Consider the following 21,953-nt stretch of genomic DNA (forward strand, 5'->3'; position numbering starts at 1 on the left):
GTCCATCACATGAACATGGACAGATTTCTAACAACTGGAAGTAATTATAGATGCTTTCTATAGAAGGACAACAAGCAGAAATAAAAAAAAAAAAAAAAAAAAAAAACCTGAGAATGGCTACAGAAAGTATACTGGAAAATTGTACAACTTTTCCTTTCACAAACCATATCAATTATTTGCTGAAAGTGGATGGCCCAAAATAATTCACTCAAATATGGTAAGTAACCCAAATCCATTCCTTGACAATTTAGGCACATTCGAATTTAAAATTAAACATTTAACCCCTTAACGACTTGGCCCTTTTTAGTTTTTTCCATTTTTCATTCCCCACCTTCCAAAGTCTATAACTTTTTTATTTTTCCACATAAAGAGCTGTGTGATGGCTTATTTTTTGCGTAACAAATTGCACTTCATAGTGACGTATTTAATATTCCATGCCGTTTACTGGGAAAAAATTCCAAATGCAATGAAAAGGGTGAAAAAACGCATTTGCGCCATTTTCTTGTGGGCTTGAATTTTACGGCTTTCACTGTGTGCCCAAATGACATGTCTACTTTATTCTTTGGGTCGGTGCGATCATGCGGATAACAAATTTGTATAGGTTTTATAATGTTTTCATACATTTACAGAAATTAAAACCTCCTGTACAAAATCTTTTTTCTCAATTTTGACATCTTCTGGCACCAATAACTTTTTCATACTTTGGTGTATGGAGATGTGGGTGGTGTCATTTTTGTGATTTTTGATGGAGGTTTCATTGCTATAATTTTTAGGACTGTGCGACCTTTTGATCACAAAAGGATGCCAGCGGCAAAAAAGATGCCGGCGGCGATCGTCAGGAAAACACCTGCGATCGGTGCTAGCACCAATTGCTGGTGTTACCGGTTAGCCTTTGCTGCAGTATGCAGCAAAGACTTACCGGCTATGGAGAGGACTCGGCCCGCGAGCCCTCTCCATGCACCGGGACCCAGCTTTTGCCGTACTAGTAGGGCGCAAGTCGGGAAGGGGTTAAGGAATGTCATAGAAATGGTGAAAATAAACTTTTGTGCCCTGCACCCATTGATCAGATAAGCAGTGATACAATAAGGTGCCTAAAACCTCCAATTATTTTCTAAAATGCATTTAACCAAAATATAAACCAAAGTGGTCTAATAAATAATTATGAAAGTGGAAAACCCCTTTAATGATATCACAATCTCCAACATGGTGCAATCAGTATAAATGTCACATTTAGATCTGTTCAGTGTACAACTGTCTGAAAACCGTGTTCTGCAGCTGCCATCTCTTCTTCATCATTCCTTTGCCGATACCCACAGCTGAGGTTTTCAATCTTTCGCTCTGCAGGAGGGCCAAGTTCCTCCAGTTGTTTCTCCTGAGTTATCTCCAGTTCCTCAAGTCTTTTTCGTAACATAGAAAGTTCTCTTTGATGCTGTTCTTCCTGCAAATTTACAAATAAAAAAAATAAATAACTGAATACCCATCTAAGTCTAAGGTGACAGAATATTACATATAGGACTTTATAACCTAAACACATGGCCCACATTTAACAAACTGGCTGCAAAAGTTTTCAAGTGCATTTTGCACATGTATTTATGAAGAGTTTGCACCAGTATTGTGTCACGGCCGACCCGTATCTAAGAAGAGGCTCCAACCTCTTATAAGGACACCATCTCCTCTAGGTAAGACCAGGTCTGATCGGGTGGATGTCTGCAATAGTCTCCACTGGTTTTCTACTCCTGATCAAGGGACAGAAAATACTCTAAAAAGGCAGAGAAGGGGAGGTGTAATATGGCTTCCCTGGTGGAGAAGGCTATCAAATCTCCATTGCTGCTTGAATGAAAAAAAGAAAGCAAAACATTGCTTTCTCTTAGTTCCTGCACAGGTTTCTCAGTATCAGGTGCTCTAGTGTGTAGCTACACAACAGAAGTGCAGTAACTGTGGCTGCAACTCCCAGGGGAAATTAGTCACAAGTTTCTTTCAAGCATCAATGTGTTTGGGTCATACACATTTTTACTTATGTATAAATTCATGTATGTCCCAGTGTTCTATAATATTAGTTTTTACATATCATTTAAGCTAAACTATCTGCAATATACCTGCAAATACATCATGGTTTTCTGGTGCATCTTGGATAATAAATGTAGACAGCTGAAAAGCAAATACCACTGAAATACACTAGTGTAAGAGAACACTGGTTACCTGCGCATTCTGAAAGGAAAACACCTCTGGGACCATTGTGGATGACAGGTAACTTCCTGGATTCAAGAACCCAGAGGCTCCAACATTTGGTCCAAGTATTAAAGTGCGGAACTCATTATGTCTGCGCTGAAGATCCTTCATTCTTTTCTGAAGACGTACATGTTCTTCTTGGGGGATGTTCTGCCTAAATTAACGTAGGTATTGAGAAATGCATGCAGTTCATTGAGACATTCTTTAAATGACAGCAAATTAAAGCTGCTCTACGCACTTGTAAAGGATGAAGCGATTACTTGTTACATAGCACTAGGGCTGTATTGCAGACAGTGTTATATAGTTATGTAGAGAATGCATATCCCCTTTAGTTGCCTAGTGTAGTACAGGAGCCACTTGTCTACATCTATGTACACAAGTATTTGTCACTTTTGATGGCAACTGGGACATGGATATTAATCTTACAGATGGCGGGGTGGATCACAAAGCAGAGAAGAAACAAAGCGCAAAAAAGACTCAAGTGGTTCTTAGAAATATCGGATATAGAGATAAAAGAAGACTCACCTGGTGGTAGAAGAATCTAAGTGTATCAGTGAGCAGTTATGCTCTTATGTATTTATGGGCATCAGGAGACGCTAGCAGCCACGAGATACTGTTTTGGTCCGTTCTCCCAGGAAGATGGACCAACAAGCCGATACAATGCACGTGGAATGGAAGATCTCGTCAGTAACGGCGCTGCGACATCCGAAAGCCACAAGCAAACTGGAGATAAACCTGTACTATTTTATTTGATCACTACGTGTTTCGGCCCCGGTCCGGAGCCGAAACACGTAGTGATCAAATAAAATAGTACAGGTTTATCTCCAGTTTGCTTGTGGCTTTCGGATGTCGCAGCGCCGTTACTGACGAGATCTTCCATTCCACATGCATTAATCTTACAGAGTAACTGTAAAGTTGAATAAACCTTTTCCTAAAACCTATACCTAAAGCTAAAGCTAAAATAGGCACTTTTATAAATAGCTAACTAGAGTAAATTACAAAGGGCTTTACCTTGTCCCCCCCTGCTGCTCTCTACGTCCGTGTGTGCTTGTTGCCATTTGGACCCGTAGCCCACAAAGCGAGATGCAGGTTAGTTTCTATTTGGGGGGGGGGCGGATCTTGTGGGCAGCAACACTAGAAGACGTATGGATCACACTCCTGATAAGCCATTGAATAATACTTTTGGCGGCAGTAGGGAATATAAGTGCAATGTGCAGGTGTGTGCGTGTGCGTATTAGTATACACTGTGCTGCAGTGTGGGGAGTTTTTGTTATATATTCTATGCTACACAGTGGAGGTTTAGATCTTCAAATACCTTCTTCACTCTGCTGCAGAGGGAAGAACGTATTTGAAGATATAGATTCTATGCTACACAGTGGAGGTTTATATTTATTATACACACTCCACAAAGGAGAAGGTATTAGACAATATAAATGCTATGCTGCAGAGATCAAAGTATTTATTATGCATCTAGCGCATCCAGCACTGAATGCCCTCAGTGCTCTGGCATCACTGCCCAAAGCGGAGGTCACAACCAGGAAGTCTCCCCCACTTCAGGAAAAGCTGAGAGGATATCACAGATAGCCTCATAACCATGAGCCCTATATTCCATGATAGGAAGAAGACAGAAGCATGATACAGGTATCGTTGGAATCGTTGGCTCTATCCAACTGTGCTAAACTATTTTTTGTCCGGTAACTTTACAGTTATGCTTTAACTTTATCTTCAAGCACTTACGGCAACAATTCACCTAATAAAATCAGAACGGGGGTGTCATTTTGTAAGAATAAATAAGTGCAGCATAATAATGTGCAGCCCAAAGTCAGCTGCTACACTTTATCTATTGCAATACAATAAAGAATGTATTATGAAGATCTTTGGGTGTAAATATCTTTTCAAAGCCATGAGCAGCTCTAGGGATGTTTAACAACCAAGGATTCCCCTACTGAAATATTATGCATAATAATTGGTTGTGCCAAGTATAAAGGCAAACAAAAATTGGTACAATATATTGTGCTACAGCATATACAAGAGACTCACCTATTTAATACAGACTTTGCAGTCTCAAGTTCCTCCTTCTTTGCCTCCAAGACTTCTATTTTTTCTTTCAATTTTCTGCATCTGTTCTCATGTATATTCTTTCTCTGCACAAGAAATAAAGTGACATTACCAAGGCTGTACAGATGCAGAGAATACTACTTATTCTATGTAATATGTATATTATATCACTGAAGTGTAATTTCTGTTGTCGAATCAGGCCATTTAATTTGGGTTAGTAAAGCAGCGGAGGCAATAGAACTCTACGGGGAGCGGATGAACAGTCGCTCAGCAGGATGGAGGATGCCAGTAGCGCCATTGGGGAAATGCCCATAACATCCAGTGGGTGAAATATCCCACCAAGTCTATGCCATATTTTTTAAGGACATGTCGTAAATCCGCCTGACGTGTCCTTACAACGTATACCAAAAAACAAGGTGTTATCCAGTTATTAATGGTCAAACATCACAGCACATATCTGATAGTTATGAAGCAGAGGTAACACAAAGCGGAACTCTGCCATTATCTAAAGCAGAGATTTCAAAAAACGTTACAGCCCTCGTGACAATGATAATCCAATAAGTAAATAACTGTAAATGTAGTTCTAACATTATGGGGGTCATTTATGCTATCTCTGTTTGTTTTGGCTTGTCTTTTTCCGTCTGCTACTTTGATAATTTATCAATCTCGCTTTTTCCTCATGTTCAATGTTTTTTTTTTCCAGATCTCTTTTTGCGACATTTGTTGCAAATGTCCCAAAAAATTCACACAAATATCTCAAGTCACTACTTCCCATTTTCTAAGTTTTCCTTACATATGGTTTTGTCTGGAGTTTTTTTTACACCAAGACACGTAGGATATTTTAGACAATTTAAAAACGGACGATAAACTACTGTTTATATGACAATAAACTAAAGTCCCTAAAAAGGCACAAAAATTGCAATGCACCAAAAAGTCTCAAAAAGGACAGGAAACAAAAACTAAGTAAAATTAATTTAAATGACCTCCCACTGACATACATTACCTTCTTTTGGGCCTCAGCAGCTCTGTGCATTTTCTCTTTTAGCAGCCTATACTTTTCCTGTAGCTGTGACAGCTCTTCTTGTAATGTGTGCTTTTCCTGTAGCCATTCCACCTGATGGCCTTCTAGTTCTCTATAGAAAAGGAGGTAACAAGGCCAAGTAAGAGATATCTGCAAAAAGCTTTTTATTTTCTTTAAAGACATTTTATTACAAAAAATTAAATATAACAAAAAAGAAACAAATAGAAATACCCCCCCCATTCCTTAAGTATCCCACCCAACTGTGGATCCACAACCATAGGATCTGAATGACTTTTCAGTTAGTTTCCGACCTGCTAAACCCTCCAGCATTTGTATGGGAACCTGGCAAATGTTCTATTTTCTGGCTGCTGCAACATTATAGTGGACATTAACCATTACACTGTCCTGAGTAATACCAATAGCCTGTGCCCTTAGCATGAAAAATACGCTTTCCACCCACCCTCTGCTCATATTTATACAGGAGGGTCTATTCAGGATACTTTTTAATTAATGCTATATATTGTTTGAAATACCAAATTATCATACAATATAATAAGGAGACAGCATAGGAAACCTACAGATGATGATATGTACAGTGTAGACTACAAGCAATGTACAAGCTACTTGAATAGGCTCACCTTTCCGCTTCTTGTTGCACTTTGTCTGCCTGACTTCTAGCACAACGATTTTCTTGTTTAAGTTGTTCTACAACATCCCGGAGTTTTTCATTAGCGCGTAATAAACTGTTCTCAGACTCTGACAGCGACAGAATCTGTGTTTTTAAGTTACTTATTTCCTGCAAGGAAAAGCGAAGATTGAGAAAAATGTTTTTATTTTTTTTGTAAAGTGAACGCATTCAATCCCTTTCCACCACAGGATCTAACAGTAAGGAAATTCTCACGTGCACAGACTTTCAGCTGGCCCATATGTGGGTTTAGAGATTGTTACGGCAGTTGGGTGTAGTCTTAATATAGAGTTGCTGTGGGTCTATATCACCATGTCATTTCTATTTGCCTACCATTGGTAGTGTTTTTGCTGTAATTTGCCTTTTCTAGTGTGACCTTTTTGATTAACTGAATCCCTTTGGTGCCAGGCCTATTTATATCCTTTCACATTTTTTTCAGTACAACATTCTGAGGGCCTTAACTTTTTATTTTTCTATGAACGTAGCTGTATGAGGTCTTGGGTTTTTGTGACACCCTTTGAAAATGTGTTATTGTACCATTTATTGTACTTATTAATTCAATTTTATTAACCCTTTTTAAACAAAATAAAAAATAGTCTTTTCACTCCACTCTTTTAGATAATTTTTTACCCCATTTCATATCTTTGTTCTATTGGTCTGTATAGTCATACAAATCATGTATAGTCTTATGTTTTTTCTATTTTTTTTCACAAATATAAATACATAAAAATAAGTGTAACTGCATTCCAAGAGCAATAATTTTTTATTTGTGTATTATTTAACATTTAGATTTTTATTTAGGATGATTTATTCTACCTACTTGACACTTCTGTTCTACCGGAGATTATGGAGAACTATATTGTAATGTTCAGTCTGTGATGTTCCAGCCCATTGCATTTCATTTTATAAACACCTTAACGCTTGGATTTCATTATCAGAATATGAACCAATGAGATCTGATAAGTGCAACAAGACCAGAGGCTGTTAAAGGGGTTGTCCGAGAGGGAGTAAGAAAAAGGCGTGTTGGCCTGGGAGGAATGCGGCGCCGTCTCACTGGGGGAAGGAGGACCGTAAAAATATGGCAGCTCTGCAAACTTGCAGCATGAAAGAGGATGTACATTTACGTAATCTGGTCCTGACGGGGTTAATTATTTTGGTTGAAATGTTGATGTTTTTTGCTGCAGTAAAAATCCTTCCTTTTGCATCAATGTATATTTACCCGTTTTAGGTCTACTTCTTCAAGTTTCTCTTTTTTCAGTTGCTCTGCATACACCACTTGTTGTTGGAGTTTTGTCCTATTTAGAGCAAAATAAAATATGACAAAATGTTAACATATGATTTCCTAGAAGCAATGCCCCACAGCTCCTGCAGGGGCCCTATGGGATCCTAAAGAAGATTGGTAAGAGCTTCATATCAGTACAAGTCTCTGTCTTCTGTTCCACTACCTTTGCGAACAGTTGTGGTGTGCTGGCATAGGGCTCAAGTACTTATTGGTGGTCCCAGCTCCCTCCTCATCTCTTCGTACTCCCCTGTGGATCAACCCCTGGCTCTCCCATTTCCTCTCTCTGCCTGGATAGACGATGTGGGGCGCTGCTGGGGTCAAATTTCTCAGCCGAATCCTGTTTTCTACCTCTAAAAGTTGCTCTCCCTCACCCAGTTGTGTGAAAGATTTACTCTGCCTGCCATGGATACTTTTCACTATTCACAATTGAATAGTCCCTGCTGGGCACTCCGGGCCTCCCTAAGACGCTCACCGAGGTCTATGCTCTCTTGCAGCAACAGGGTTGCAGACCCTTTGACCAGGCTCTCCTGCGCTGGAAAGAGAGTGCCAGGGATTCCCTGATACAGTCTAAATTTCTACACCGCATCTATTATACTCCTGCGAAACTCCACCGCATAAGTGTGATGCCAGGTGACTCCTGCTTTCCCTGTCCGGCTACTACTGGCTCCTTTCTACATTGTGCACAGGCTTGCCCTCGGACTTGGATCTTCTGGTAGGAGGAACTAAGCGTTCTTAATACACACTTTGACTTCCCACGCATTATGTCCCCTCAGGTCGGTCGTCTCCGTATACTAAATGAGACAGTCCACAGTCATTATGACAAGATTTTCTTCTGCTTTGACTTATACTATGCCCGCACGGTGGCGATTATGTCATGGAAGGACCAGGAGCCCCCTCTGAGGTGATGGATACTGCTTATTAATAGCGTTATTCTCCACTATCGTTCAGTGTATATTAACAGGAAGTGTCCCCATAAGTTTGAGCTCATCTGGTCACGATGGTATTTGAACTCTCATACGGACATATAAATGCCTGTCAATTTATATATCCCCAGAGGTCGCGATAACGCCTCTGCAATGTAATTATGCAAATCTCCTCTTCTCAGCTGTTCTGATGTGTTTGAAAACGCCATGTGTGAAGACACCACAAAAATGTTGTACACTACTTGTTTAATACATACTTGCTATTTGAGGGTGCATTCACACGATGCGTTGCGGTTTTGACACATTCCAAAGGCTTTAAACTTGATCACAAGTTGAAGTAACATTGGGTTTCCATTGCATTTGCTAAAACCCAAAAACGTGACGCAATGCATCGTGTGAATGAGCCCTAAAGGGGTTTTCACAAGAATTCAAATTGGACCCAAGAATTCAAATTGGATAGGGCCTAACTTGAATTTGTGAGAAAACCCCTTTTAAGCACAGAAAACAGGAGCTGTAACTTTTTCCTTGTATTATTAGATGTCCCTTAACACTATATATACGCCTGGGAGTTATATATTTATTAATGAAAATTTCACACTCCTCCTCGGTTAAAAATACTCCTCAAAAATTGTGAGAGGAGTATTATTACCCTTCTGGAAAAATGTTAGTGCGACCTCTGTATCTCCCCCTATGTCTTAAGGTATGCTGAGGAGGGTATGTTTGTTGTTGTTGATGTTGTCTTGTACTAGTGTAGTCATGTGGGTGCGTATATAGGTGTGTAGTTGTGCCTACAGTACACTTATCCTCTTTGATGAAAGAGGAGCATGCAACTTAACATGTCACCTGCTTCACATGTGTTATTGATGCTGGAAATTGTCCATATGTTTACTTACTGTCTTTTTTACAACATGGTACTGAAGTCTGCTATTTTATGTCCAGTTCTTTTTTTTTTTTTAGACTGGTTTTGTTAACACTCAAGAATAGCACATATAGTTCATACATTGTAGAAAAAGCAAACATTGTGCAACAGTCTATATGCAGTCAGAGCATGACACATTGTTTTATGACATACAACTGTATTATTGTCAATAAAGGTGCTCTATCCAGAATACAAAGAATGGTGTCCAGTTTTTGCATGTTCTGTATTGGCTTCAGAAGATGTACAAAAATCATCTGGGAAAGGGTAACTATAGAATCAGAACCACAACTCAGTTCCGTCTACAGGTTTTTTAACTTTAGAAAAACTGGACACTAGTTGAATTATCTCCCCATGTTTCTCACCCTTGTGGTCTCAATTAGGTTGGCTAATCGGTTACTTGAGTCTGGTTCTCCGATTTTCTTTATAAAACAGTCTCAATACAGGCAGTTACATACAAGATAGGGTCCGTAGGTTTGTTCTTAAGTTGAATTTGGGTGCAAGTCGAAACTGTATATTTTATAATGGTAGATCCAGGCAAAAAAATTTTTTTGCTCCAGTGACAATTGGAGTTTCCAAGTTTTTTTCTGTAATTGCACAAAGGATTATTAATAAAACTTCACTACAGACACCTTACAGCTGATCATTACAGTCGGGGACTATACTAAAGCATCCAGAGAGCTTCACCAGAGGTTACAGTGGGTAGAGGGGTCCGTCTTTAACTATGGGTCGTCTGTAAGTCGGGTGTCCTTAAGTAGGGGACCGCCTGTATTATGTATAGGAGTCATTTTAGGTGGAAGAGGTCTGGTCATGTGTTTCCGGTCCAAATCATCTGAGTAATTGGCATCTCTAGATTCACACCAGGTTCCCCGTATCTACTCAAATTTATCTGTGCGCTTCCTGTCTTTGTACACCAGTTTCTCGGAAGGCAATATCTGGTTGATTAAGGACTTCCACAAAGACAGATTGGGAGTGTTGGGGTCGTACCACCTAAGGACTATGCACTTACAGGCCATAAATAAGGTTTCCCGTAGGAATATATGATTTGGTAAAGAGACCAATGCTCTTCAGAGAGTAGGACCAAAAGGCTCCCCTCAGGTGCCAAAAGTATTGGGATATGTATCAATGTGGATAGAAAGTTAACTACATCTTTCCAGAACCCTTGTATGAGAGGGCAGGTCCAGCACATATGCCAGAAGTCCGCTCCCATTTCCCTGCAGCGTAGGCAGGCGGTCGTGGGGGTCCGGCCCGTTCTTGCCAGTCGGACCAGAGTCAAGTAGGTCTGGTGGGTGCAGTATAGTTCGAGCATCCTATTATTTTCTGATGAGGATACCTTGGTGTGTGCAGCAAGCAAGTCTTCTTTAGACTCTTCCTTAAGGGATGGGATACATGTCCTATCTGCCTAGCTCTTTCATGTGGGTGAGGTGGGTGTATATTGCCAAGATCAAGCCCCTGGGGCCTTGTGTCCTGCAAATGCCTATAGAGGATATGAGAAGATAAGTGGCTTGGGGGATGGAAACTGCATCTCCAAAGCGTGTCGCAGCTGTAGGAATCTGTAAAAGAATGTCGTTTCTAGCTCAAATTTCTGTTGTAATTGCTGGAAAGAATTAAAACGGTCGCTTCATATACATCTGCAAGAGTTTGCACTCCCTCATTTTCCCATAGGGATCCCCCTCCAGCGTTTGCAAGTGTGGTAGGGAGGGGTTGTTCCATAATGGTATCTCTGCTATAATATCAGTAAATGCAGTTATCTTTGCCGCTGCCTGCCATACCTGCCTAGTCAGGCTGAGGTTGTGTACGAGCATAAACTGGCTACAGCCAAGTGATGTCGGAAGTGATGTTCCGCATTTGGCAATTCTTTTTCATTAACCCAGTAAAAATATGGAACGCTTCACGAATTTGCGTGTCATCCTTGCGCAAGGGCAATGCTAATCTACTCTAGCACATGTCTAGTTCTTTTATATTTAAAAAAAAAAAATTAAACCACACATGATTTCCTCCTGGATTTGATAATAAAGGGGGGGGGGGAAAGGGTAATTTTAGTTGAAAGGATTAAATTACTGTGAGATAAGAATGGGACATATATGGAAGACTCCTTCAGCTGCATCGACAGAGGCTTTATAACTGTTCCCTAAAGCAGTAGCCTTTGATTTCTAGACTTTTAGGCTTGAACTCTACAGTCCCACACATTAAAGCAAACTAACCTTGAACTCAGTAGTTCTCTTCTAGTAGACTCCTCTGCGGACTGTGCAATACGCAGTTTTTCTTCCAGCTGACTGATTTCAGAGTGTTTCTGTTGCTCTTGATCTTCTTTGTACTTTTCAAGTTCAGCTATTCTGTTTTCCATTTCAAGCCTTTCAGGGAAAAATCAACATCAAACATGAGCAAGAGTAAAAAAAAAAAAAAAAAAGCCACAAAAATAAGATGCAGTAAAATCATTTAAAAAAAACATACACATACAACCCACCTTTCTTCTTGCATTGTGGCTATTTGTTGAAATCCTACTTCTTTAACTGCCTGAACTTTACGTATTAACTCCCGCTCCTTTTCAGCCAGTAACTCTTTCTGTTGTTCCATTGATGCTTTTAGAATTCCATTTTCAGTCTCAAGTTCTTAGGAGCCAAACCATCAAGACATTTATTATGATTCAGAACTAGAGTAGCAAATATGATAACAATCCCAAGTGTAGTACAGGCAGTCCCCAGGTTACATACAAGATAGGGTCTGTAGGTTTGTTCTTAAGTTGAATTTGTATGCAAGTCGGAACTGTATATTTTATCATTGTAATCCCAGCCAGAACTTTTTTGGTCTCTGTGACAATTGGATTTTAAAAATGTTGGGTTGTCATAAGAACCAATATTAACACTAAAGCTTCATTACAGACACATTTAATAACATATAGCTGATCATTGTAGCTTAGGACTAAAGTACAATAAATTAGCAATATCCAGAGGTCCGTTTGTAACTAGGGGTCGTATGTAAGTCGAGTGTTCTTAAGTAGGGGACCGCCTGTATCATGATTCTCAATACCAACAAAAATAAGCTGCTTCTATTAGACAAACGTATGCAAATAACTTTAAAAAATATATATACCCTGTTTCCCCGAAAATAAGACAGTGTCTTATATTAATTTTTGCTTCTAAAGAGGCACTAGGTCTTATTTTCAAGGGATGTCTTATTTTTCTATGAACAAGAATTTACATTTATCGTTGAACAAAAAATCAACTTCTCTAACTTCTTTATGACTCTCCAAACTCTGAATTTCATGCAGTATGTCTTGTTTTATTGGTATCATTGGCCCCAATCTCTAATGTTTAGTAAAAGAACTTTCCATAAATGACCCTTCTTATCCTGGTAGCTGCTGGTATCACGTTTGCAGCACAACAACCAGTGATTTACTTCCATGAATTCTTCTCCATGTCACAACCTTCTGCAGCATATAAAAGATTTCCATATACTAATGTATGGCGCGGGGGGAGCTGCTGCTATGGCGGCCGCTAGGTCTTATTTTCAGGGGAGGCCTTATATTTCTAAGCCTGAACAAAATTGTACTAGGTCTTACTTTCGGGGGATGTCTCATTTTAGGGGAAACAGGGTATATATATATATATATATATATATATATATATATATATATATTATATATTATATTAGTCCCCTACAGATGGACCCCTCTGCCCACTATGACCTCTGTGAAGCTCTCTGGATGCTTTACTATAGTCAGACTGCAATGATCAGCTGTAAAGTGTCTGTAATGAAGCTTTATTGATAATCCTTGATCCCATTACCGCAAAAAATTCTGAAACTCCAGGTTGTCACTGGGACAAAAAAAAATTAAAAAATTTGTCTGGAACTACACTTATAAAATATATAGTTCCGACTTACATACAAATTCAACTTAAGAACAAACCTATGGAGCCTATCTTGTATGTAACCCGGGGACTGCATATATATACACACACACGATGTAAAATTAGATAAACTGTATTCGTTACACACAGATCTTTCCCTAACACCATAACTGGAGATGTCCAGATATGTGGAACACAAAATTATTAGCTTGTCATGAACATACAGTTATCCTTATGCTAGAAATAGATCTATATGTGTGTTCACCATTTGTGTGTGTTGTCCCTTACATACTGAACAGACCTGGTTTGTATCTATACAGCACAAACATAATATTATATCCATCTATGCAGGTATATTTCAAAACCTTTTTGAGATGAACATACAAACTAGTAGTAAAATTAAAATCTATTCAACAACTAAAAGAAAAAGCTGGTATCTGTGCTTTATATATCACAACTTAAAGTGAACCTGCCATGCAAATTAATCCACCCGAAATAAAAACTATGATTAAAAAGCATTGTCCTTATTCTTAAATGGTTCCTTTCCATGGCTGTAATGTTTAAAAAAAAAAAAAAAAAAAAAAGGTTTGTAAACTTATGTGCAAATCATCCGATACGAGTCCAATGAGGATGACGAGGTGTAGAAGTCCATGGAGGTCATACATAAGGGAGATATTGAAAATGAACTTGAATGAGGTCACTCTGGTCATATGACATGCTGAGAAGAGTCACAAGGCATATGGGGGGGGGGGGGGGGGGGAGTAGATGGGATGGTTCGGCCAAGCAGGACACTTACCATTGATGCCAGGTAATATAGGATAAAGCCGATTTATGGGGATGAAAGAGAAACAAATTTTTAGCTAAAAGAAGGGAGGCAGTTAGTTAATAGGTCTATCAGAACCTGTCACTGGCTATATTTGTGAAAATGTGGAGGCAGATTCCCTTTAAGTCATGTAGAAAACTTCTCAATACTTTTATTACCATTAAGTTGACTTTGAATCCGGTCTTTGTCTTTTTCAGAGTCGTTCTTTGTTCTGGCGGCTTCCAATTTTATATTGTCAATTTCAATTTTCTGAGAGTGTTTGAGCTCATCAATCTAATAAAAACAAATGCAAAATACAAAGATGATTGTTAGGACAAGGGACCTTCTTTTCAGTTCTGAAACACCATCCACTTACCAAGATACATGTCTATTCATGCATTCTCTACATATACAGTATAAAATACAGTATGTAAAAGGGAACCTGTCACCGGGGACCCATTTTTAGCAGCCCCCCCCCCCCCAGAGCATAGTACATATACTGCCTAGAGTTTTTGTATTATAAAAAAAAAAAAAAAAAAAAAAAAGTTTTACAGGAAAAAAAAAGATGTTCTATAGTACCTTTCAATTCCATGTGTCCACTGCAATTGGCTATAGAGGAGCAGTTTCCCTTCCACCCTTGGGAAACCACACCTCCTATATGAAGACGCCCATCACTCGACTTAGCGACAACCCCTGCTCCTCTATAGCCACTCCCAGGGGACAAATGCCTAGTCACAGAGCACATGCCATTGGAAGCTATTATAAAGTATATATTTTTTTCTGTAAAACCTTTTTTTTTTTTTATACAAAGCCCTTTGGCAGTTTATGTACTTTGCTCTGTGGGGATATGAAATGGGTCTCCTGGTGACAGCTTCCCTTTAATATAACAACTTCCCTTTTAGAATGTTTAGAATGTAGTGGCTTTAGAGATGGGGATTTAACTGGCTCCTAACCTGCCTTACTCAAGTGATCCATTCTTTTGATTTTGCAGGGGGGCAGCTATTGGGCGACTACCATAGGTCCACTCCGGCTTAAAACACAACCGTTTTGGAGTTATTCATTTGATCCAGATGTCATACTTACTTTACTAGTCAGTGAATGAACCTCTCTCTCAGCCTTGTGCAGTTTCTTATTTAAGTGGTCATTTTGTTCTGTGGCTGTGTGCAGCTCATTCTCCAAGCGTTCATGTTGCAGTTTTAATGACTGCTTCTCAGCCTACATAGAAGGAAAACAAATGAGGATATCTAGCAAATCTATAGCATTTTATTCTTATAGTATTCTGAGGAACTTAATGCTCTTCAGCCTACAATCTGAATAAACACAGAATTAGGGAATCACCATGAATCTGCAATCGTTCTATAAAACTAAAAAATTTTTACACTCTACCAATTTCCAGCTCTTCGTTAAAAGCATAATGGATATACTGAAGGCTATTGGCTATCTGCATGAGTTTCAATAAGTGCTCTCCAGCAATATATGTAAATACTGTAAAATAAAATAACTACAACCTCAAGAGATCGGAGAGCAGCTTGGGTCTCATTCATCTGACGCACTTGGATCCTCTGGACATTTTCTGCTTGTGCACCATAATGCTCTCTCTCTGCCCGCAGCTCTTTCACCTCAGCTTTCAAAACTTCCAAGTTTTGGCATAACAAAACCTTCTCCCCAAGCAGAGCTTCTAAATGTTTGTTATCTCTTGAGCAATCAATACTTATTATCTGACCATGAAGCTCTTCTTTATCTTTTTCAAGCTGTGTAACCTAAAAGAGTAAAAATTACAAAAGGTAAAAAAAAAAAAAATAATCACCATGAGGAAAAACACATGCCTCCAGACTGTCAGGAATGCAGGATATAGGATGAATAGATATGGCAACTAACTAAAAAGAACTATTTTTCCCAAGGGACCACAAGGATTGGGCACTCTCCCATATGGTCATTGGGAAAAAAAAAATCCACATACTCACTTTTCCTCACTCCCCCTAGGCAGCAGCAGCAGTCTTCTACTGTCTGGCCGCTGTGTGTTGGGGTGAATCTGGCAGAGTGAAGTGGTCATTACATCATGTCCGCCAATTTCACAGCTGTGTACAGCAGCCGCAGAGCTGCTTCGGGGGAGAGCGGAAAGGCAAACATAGTTTTGGATTTACTTTTGTTCTTTGGACACGACCAGGTGCAATGATGGTTGGGGACCACCGACATAGAGAATATCATCAGTAGACACTTATGAGCCGACGTAAATGACAAGATAATGTCCAAAATAACGATTTCTCAGCAAAAGTAAAAAAAAAAAAAAAAAAAATATATATATTATATATATATATATATATATATATATATAAATATATAAATCAGAGCAGGTCAGTAGGTTTTACATAGTAATGAGATATAATAGTAAATAAACCATTACTTGAGTTTCAAATCTGAAAGTTAGTTCTTCTAGCATTCGATGTTGTTCTTCCCTCTGGTGTTCAAGCTGAGATGTAAGGATACCATTTTCATATCGAAGTTTGTTGTATTCTCCTCTGTACCTTTCAACTTCCTGCAAATATTAGATGTGGTTATTAAAAAGTTGGAGAAACTGCCCGATCTAGAGAAATGTTCCATCCTCCTGTCCTTTTAGTTATTTTCTGATGACCAAATACTTCAAAAAAGACTGACCTGTTTATGCAAATGGACCCTTTTGAATCAAGAAACTGATATCAACAGAAATACAACATGGCACTGACCTTGAAAATATCTATCAACATATGCCTAAAAATATATTATATATATATATATATATATATATATATACACACACACACACACACACACACACATAAACAGAACAGAGGGGAACATACGTCATTGAGTTTTCGAATATGTTCCCGCATTGGAGCTTCTACTTCTTGCTGTATCTGAATTTTCAGCAACTCTAGTCTCTGTGGTGACAGCGCCTGAAATTAACACAAGTACATATTATATATTTCTTATTAATTGTTGCTGGCATTAAAATAAGGCAATTTATCATAGTTCCAACAATATTAATTGATATTCTTTACAATTTTAAGTAATTTGAAACATAGAAAAATGTTAACAGAAGGTTCAATTTTACTTTTGTCATGATGGCTCAGATTAACCCCCAAACCCCCCCCCCCCCCCCCCCCCAATGTCCAAAAGACACTATTCACCAAGCGTCCCTGGTTGATCCATGCTTGATTTTCCTTTTATAGCTTTACAAAATGTGCATTACGTCATCACTTTATGGTTTCGATGACTGGATTACGATGAGGCACTGACAGAGCATTAGGCCTTACTTGTAGTTTCAGCTCTTCCACTTCCCTGGTTTTATCTAGGAGTTCCCCTCGTAATTCAGTAAGCAGGAGCTGAAATTTTTCCTGTATGTTCTGCCTCTCTGCTGACAGCTGTTTACATTCATTCTGAGACCTCATGAAGTCAGCCTGCAGCCTGCAAATACAAGATTAGATGGCATCTGCTGTGTCCATACAAAAAAGGTGGATGTAAAGGATATAATTCAGAACAAAGGTCTACAAAAAAAAAAAATTTACTCTTAACTGTACAGTATAGATGTCTGCTGTACACATGGCATGCACTAGGTAACTACTGTCCATTGTGAGAAGTAGGGAGCTTACCTGGAGTGCTCCGCTTTCAGGGTCTCATAGTTGGTCCTGTGATTTTCACACCTCATCTTTTCGCTTATTAGAAGTTTATGCAGCTCAGTGTCTGTCATATGGGCACCAGCGCTGCCCATCAGCTGGGGTGGCATCACGGGAATGGATTCCATGTTGCAGCGTTTTGTGTTTTACGTAGAAGAGGAGACAGCTGTGGATTATTTCTGTGTCGCTTGTTTTACATTATCTCCCACGGGAGCAAATCACATCTGTACCTAGAAGGAAAAGGTAGGAGGGGGTAGAGGAACAATTAAAGTCATAACTAGAAGAATTATGCAATTCCTTATGGATTTTTGTGTCTATTACATCATTTTGCTGCAAACCTTGATAAACATGGTGCAAGGTATTTAACGATGATCTTTGGTGTAAATTACAACATAATTGTCATAAATATATATAATTAATCCCAATTGTATGCAGCTACACTACAGGAGTAGCATCCACATTAATGGCATCACCCAGAAAGCAGGTAACAAATAAAATAAGATTCTATCTTCATGAATATATAGTGCGTCTCATGAATTATCGAGGCAACACATATGATCTTGGCAAAAGTGTTCAAGTCGTGACACCATGTGCAGACATTTCTAACACGAAAATAATCCAACAAATAGGAAGTGTAAAATAAGATTAAACAGTCTTGGACTACCTGCACAATAACGTCGTACAGTCAGATTTAAACTTTGAAAAACAATTGCTACATCTAAGGGTACATTCAGACGGCTGTCTGGGGGGGGGGGGGGGAGTATATGCGGCCGCAAATACGTCCCCATAGACAGCAACGGCTCCATCTTGTCCCATGTGTGCGGCCATATCCAAGCTTTTCTCTATGGAGGGGGGATGGGTCACGTCCTCCTCCTCTTCAGCGCACAACATTATGCGGCCAGGCGGGTGTACTACTCCAGCTTGCTTAATTATATCAATTTTAACATTAGTATTTTTTAATATGCACTGCAAATGTTAGCTTAACACCTGTTAACATGTTGTGTTAAGTGTGTGTTTGTTAACAGGATGTTAATAAAATGTCATGTTATCTCAATGTGTTAACAAATGTTTACACACACAACCATTTACATATTGCATATTTACATATGCAATAACATCACGTTAACATTGCGTTTGTAAAAGCAAATGTTAACAGCAATGTAATTAGGCAAATCTCCTCTCTTCAGCTGTTGTACGCAATGTAAATCCCACACGTGAGCCAGTGTTTCGATTATAACAGTGTACAAGAGGTGTAGTGTAGGCACTATCCTGATCTGCCTCCTAGCAAAACAGTCTATTCAGATGGCTAGGTGTGAACACAGAGCTAAGGAAATTCCTGCATGGAAGGTCGGGGTGTCACGATTTCCAGACAACAGTCCCAAAATGTATATGCAAAGAAAAAGACAATGCACTCACAGTCTAAAATGCAGATTAGAAAGAGTATTCCAGAAACGCTCTGATCTTTAGAGAGAGTGATGGGCTGTTTCGCGCTAACAGCATTTCCTCTGTGTGCATTTACACTTAAAAAACTCACACGTTAGGACGCCATGTGTGAATGCACCCCTGGCTCACATTGGAATACACAGCAAGGGAAGGCAAACATGCACCACCCACCTTTGTGACATCCAAGTTGAATGCAGGTGAATAAATAAAGAAATGTTGCCAGGGAAGCCTAAGCTTCTACAGAAACGGTCCGTGCTGTTAAATCTACAACAACAGGTTCACAGTTACTTGACATCTCATACTGGTTCCCCTGGCAATCCAGACACCAGAAAGCTGTTAGTACTATGACCTAAATATGAAATGCAGTGTAAAAAGATGAAACAACATTAAAAACAGCATCTACAGCAAATATTATATATACAGTTGGAGTCTGATCGATTCTGAAGCCCTGGGTTTGACGGTGTTAAATGAAAGAATAGAATTCAGAGGATTTTTATGTTTGAGTTTTTATTTAAGTTCTGCGTTTTGTTTGCATTTACAATACTGTCAACATGTGTGTCTACAAAACGCAACCATTACTACTATGTTAACACACATGTTAACTAAATCCATGTTTTAACACATCATTAAGGCATATGTTAACATCACATTTAGGCTACATGCACACGATGTATGAGCGCTGCTCACCTCCGGCTCTCTCCATAGAAATACGCAGCGCTGTATTCCGTAGGAAGATGGGACATATCCTATGGGCTACGGAAAGGTACAGTGCGGCACATGTGCTGGACCGTATGCCGCCGTGAAGCAATTGTGATGTATAGGGGGCGTATATACGCCCCCCATATGTTTGTGTGAATGTAGCAATTGCGTTTTGTATGTGCAAATGTCAACAGTAATGTAATTGTATTACATGTATTCAACTTGGTTTCACTACAGTTCTGGAGAAGTCTTGGTTCTGTATACTGTTGGAAATATCAGTTTTCTGATGGTCTTAGGTGACCCCTGTGAAAGGGTTGTTCGACCCCCAAAGGGGCTGCAACCCACAGGTTGAGAACCACTGCTCTAGGGGTATTTCCAATGTAGAAAATAGGTGATCCCCTTCTTCTTATATTGTTACATATCTTACCCTACAAATCTGACATGAGCACTTTCTATAGCAAAGGGAAGGCAGGGATGTTTTTTCCCCCAAACCCCACTTGAGTTACTGGAAAAGTCTTTTAAAACTGATTTTCAGGGATGTCATTAATCCTGTCTTCCCCAGATCAAAGATGTAAAGAAAGGAGAAGTACTAAGAAGAATCAGAAGAACTGCCATTACTGACTGCCCACTATGACATGAGCTGAGCAGTGCATGGTGTCCTGGCAGGTAGTGCACCTGTAATACAGATCACACTGAGGGAATGACACAGGTAAGGCGTCCTGTTCCCATAGCAACAACCCCTCATTCCCTGCTCTCAAAGCGCCCACTACACACTCAGGTACCCCCACATATGCGAGAAGTGATAATATGCCCCCTCCACTCACCATCCTCCGTGTCCCCGACAGGACCCCAGCCGCCAGAAGAGAACAGCCGCCGAATCCTGAGGAGAAGCTGTCACCACAACATTTTAAAAATGGCGCCCGAGCTCCTCCTCCATAACGTCTCCAGTGTATTTCCTTGTGGTGTAAATGACCTGCGGTGACGTCATGACCATGTGACTCGTGTAGGGGGCAGTTACTCTGGAATGTCTCCTAGAAGCCAAGCATGGAGATCGGTACTGGCAAATGTTATCCTCCATAAAGATCTTCTGAAAGCATCGGGTCACATCGCAGGCAGCTGCGCTCGAGTGCTGCGGCCCGGACACTGTACTACTACGACACTGTGTGGGTGACAGTGTGTGGGGTGGGGTCACAGGGACAGAGGTGACAGTGTGGGGGCATAGGTACCTGGGTGACTGGAGGGGGGGAGTTACAGGGACCTGCGTGGCAGTGGGGTGAGGGGGGTTAAAAGGGACCTGGGTGACAGTGTGTGGGGGCGTCGCAGGTAACTGGGTTACTTTGCTGGGGGAAGGGGGGGGACCTGGGGGTGCAGCTATCACAGGGACAGTGTGTGTGTGGTTGGGGGGGTCGAAGGGACCTGGCTGACAGTGTGTGTGTGTTAAAAGGGACCTGGGTAACATTGCGTGTGTGGTGGAGGGGGGCTGGGGTTAAAGGGGAACCAGGGAGATAGTGAGGGGGTCATAGGGCCCTGGGTGACAGTGTCTGTGGGGGGGGATTAAAAAGTACCTGGGAGACAGAGGGTAGGGTCATGTAGTGGGTCATTCGCGAGCGAGCCGACACCTGTTCTTGAACGGCGTGATCCGATGGCTTGCTAAACCATGCCAAAGCGTCTCAAACGGTTTAAGAGTGGCGTAGGGTGACTGACTGGCCTCCGGCTCCCTATTATATCTGTAATAGGGAGCTGTTCAGGAGCCAGGAGAACCGACTCTTCTTAGGGTGATGGGACAAGTGGTGTTTTAAACGCGTTTCTGGGACGTTTTTAAGCAGTGCATCAAAAAAAATAAGTGCGTTTTTGACCAGTTTGAATTAAGATAATTGCTCAAACCTGTCAAAAACACGTGCATTTTTTAAAGGACTGCTTAAAAACTGCCCAAAAAAACGTTTAAAACTCCACATGTGCCGTCCTCCTTAGGGTGGTGGAACACGTGCTTTTTGCAAACGCAGACAAAGCTGCACCCACCGGGGCGGGCCATGGGCCGATCGCATTGGCGTTTCTATTGTAACACCTGCGATCGGGAAACGAGCCGCCAGTGTTTAGCGTTAATTTGATGCAAACCACCGACGGATCGTTCCTGATTGCAGGCGTTTCCATAAAAATACTGATGCGATCGGGCAGCGGCCCATCCCGGTGGGTGCGGCTTCGTCTGCGTTTGCAAGCGCAGACAAAACGGCACGTCTGACATCACCCTTAGTGAGCGGAGCCCGATGAGCCAGCTCACTAAGCAGAGCCGAAATTCCCATCACTAGTGTCCTGGGTGATGAAGGGGGTTAGGGACCTGTGTTTTAAATTCAAATGCAATGGGGAGGGGCTTGGTCCTCCCCATTGTAAAAG

At 40.4% G+C, this 21,953-nt stretch overlaps 1 protein-coding gene and 1 non-coding gene across 5 annotated transcripts; both read right to left on the reverse strand.

Moving 5' to 3' along the window:
• Nucleotides 1-1,156: 1,156 nt before the first annotated feature.
• On the reverse strand, nt 1,157-20,654 carry CEP83 (centrosomal protein 83). 4 transcript variants are annotated; one of them, XM_072146579.1, is made up of 17 exons: nt 20,387-20,654; nt 19,035-19,127; nt 17,397-17,650; nt 17,061-17,211; nt 16,608-16,700; nt 16,172-16,303; nt 15,276-15,527; nt 14,851-14,982; nt 13,947-14,061; nt 11,582-11,726; nt 11,319-11,468; nt 7,213-7,288; nt 5,947-6,104; nt 5,291-5,420; nt 4,270-4,373; nt 2,200-2,383; nt 1,157-1,438 (listed from the first exon to the last, which is right to left on the reverse strand). In XM_072146579.1, the coding sequence occupies exons 3-17, from the start codon at nt 17,546-17,548 to the stop codon at nt 1,241-1,243; spliced, it is 2,172 nt and encodes a 723-aa protein (XP_072002680.1). In that variant the 5' UTR covers nt 17,549-17,650; nt 19,035-19,127; nt 20,387-20,654; the 3' UTR covers nt 1,157-1,240. The 4 variants fall into 4 exon arrangements, with proteins under 4 accessions (XP_072002680.1, XP_072002679.1, XP_072002681.1 ...); XM_072146578.1 differs by lacking the exon at nt 19,035-19,127 and having other exon boundaries at nt 20,387-20,653; XM_072146580.1 differs by lacking the exon at nt 20,387-20,654 and having other exon boundaries at nt 19,035-19,144.
• Nucleotides 10,990-11,097, reverse strand: LOC140129277 (U6 spliceosomal RNA). The gene has a single exon (XR_011855474.1). It is a non-coding gene; the product is annotated as a U6 spliceosomal RNA (small nuclear RNA).
• Nucleotides 20,655-21,953: the final 1,299 nt, after the last annotated feature.

This window comes from Engystomops pustulosus, chromosome 4 (assembly GCF_040894005.1).
Source record: "Engystomops pustulosus chromosome 4, aEngPut4.maternal, whole genome shotgun sequence".
In the NCBI taxonomy this organism is placed as follows: Eukaryota; Metazoa; Chordata; class Amphibia; order Anura; family Leptodactylidae; genus Engystomops; species Engystomops pustulosus.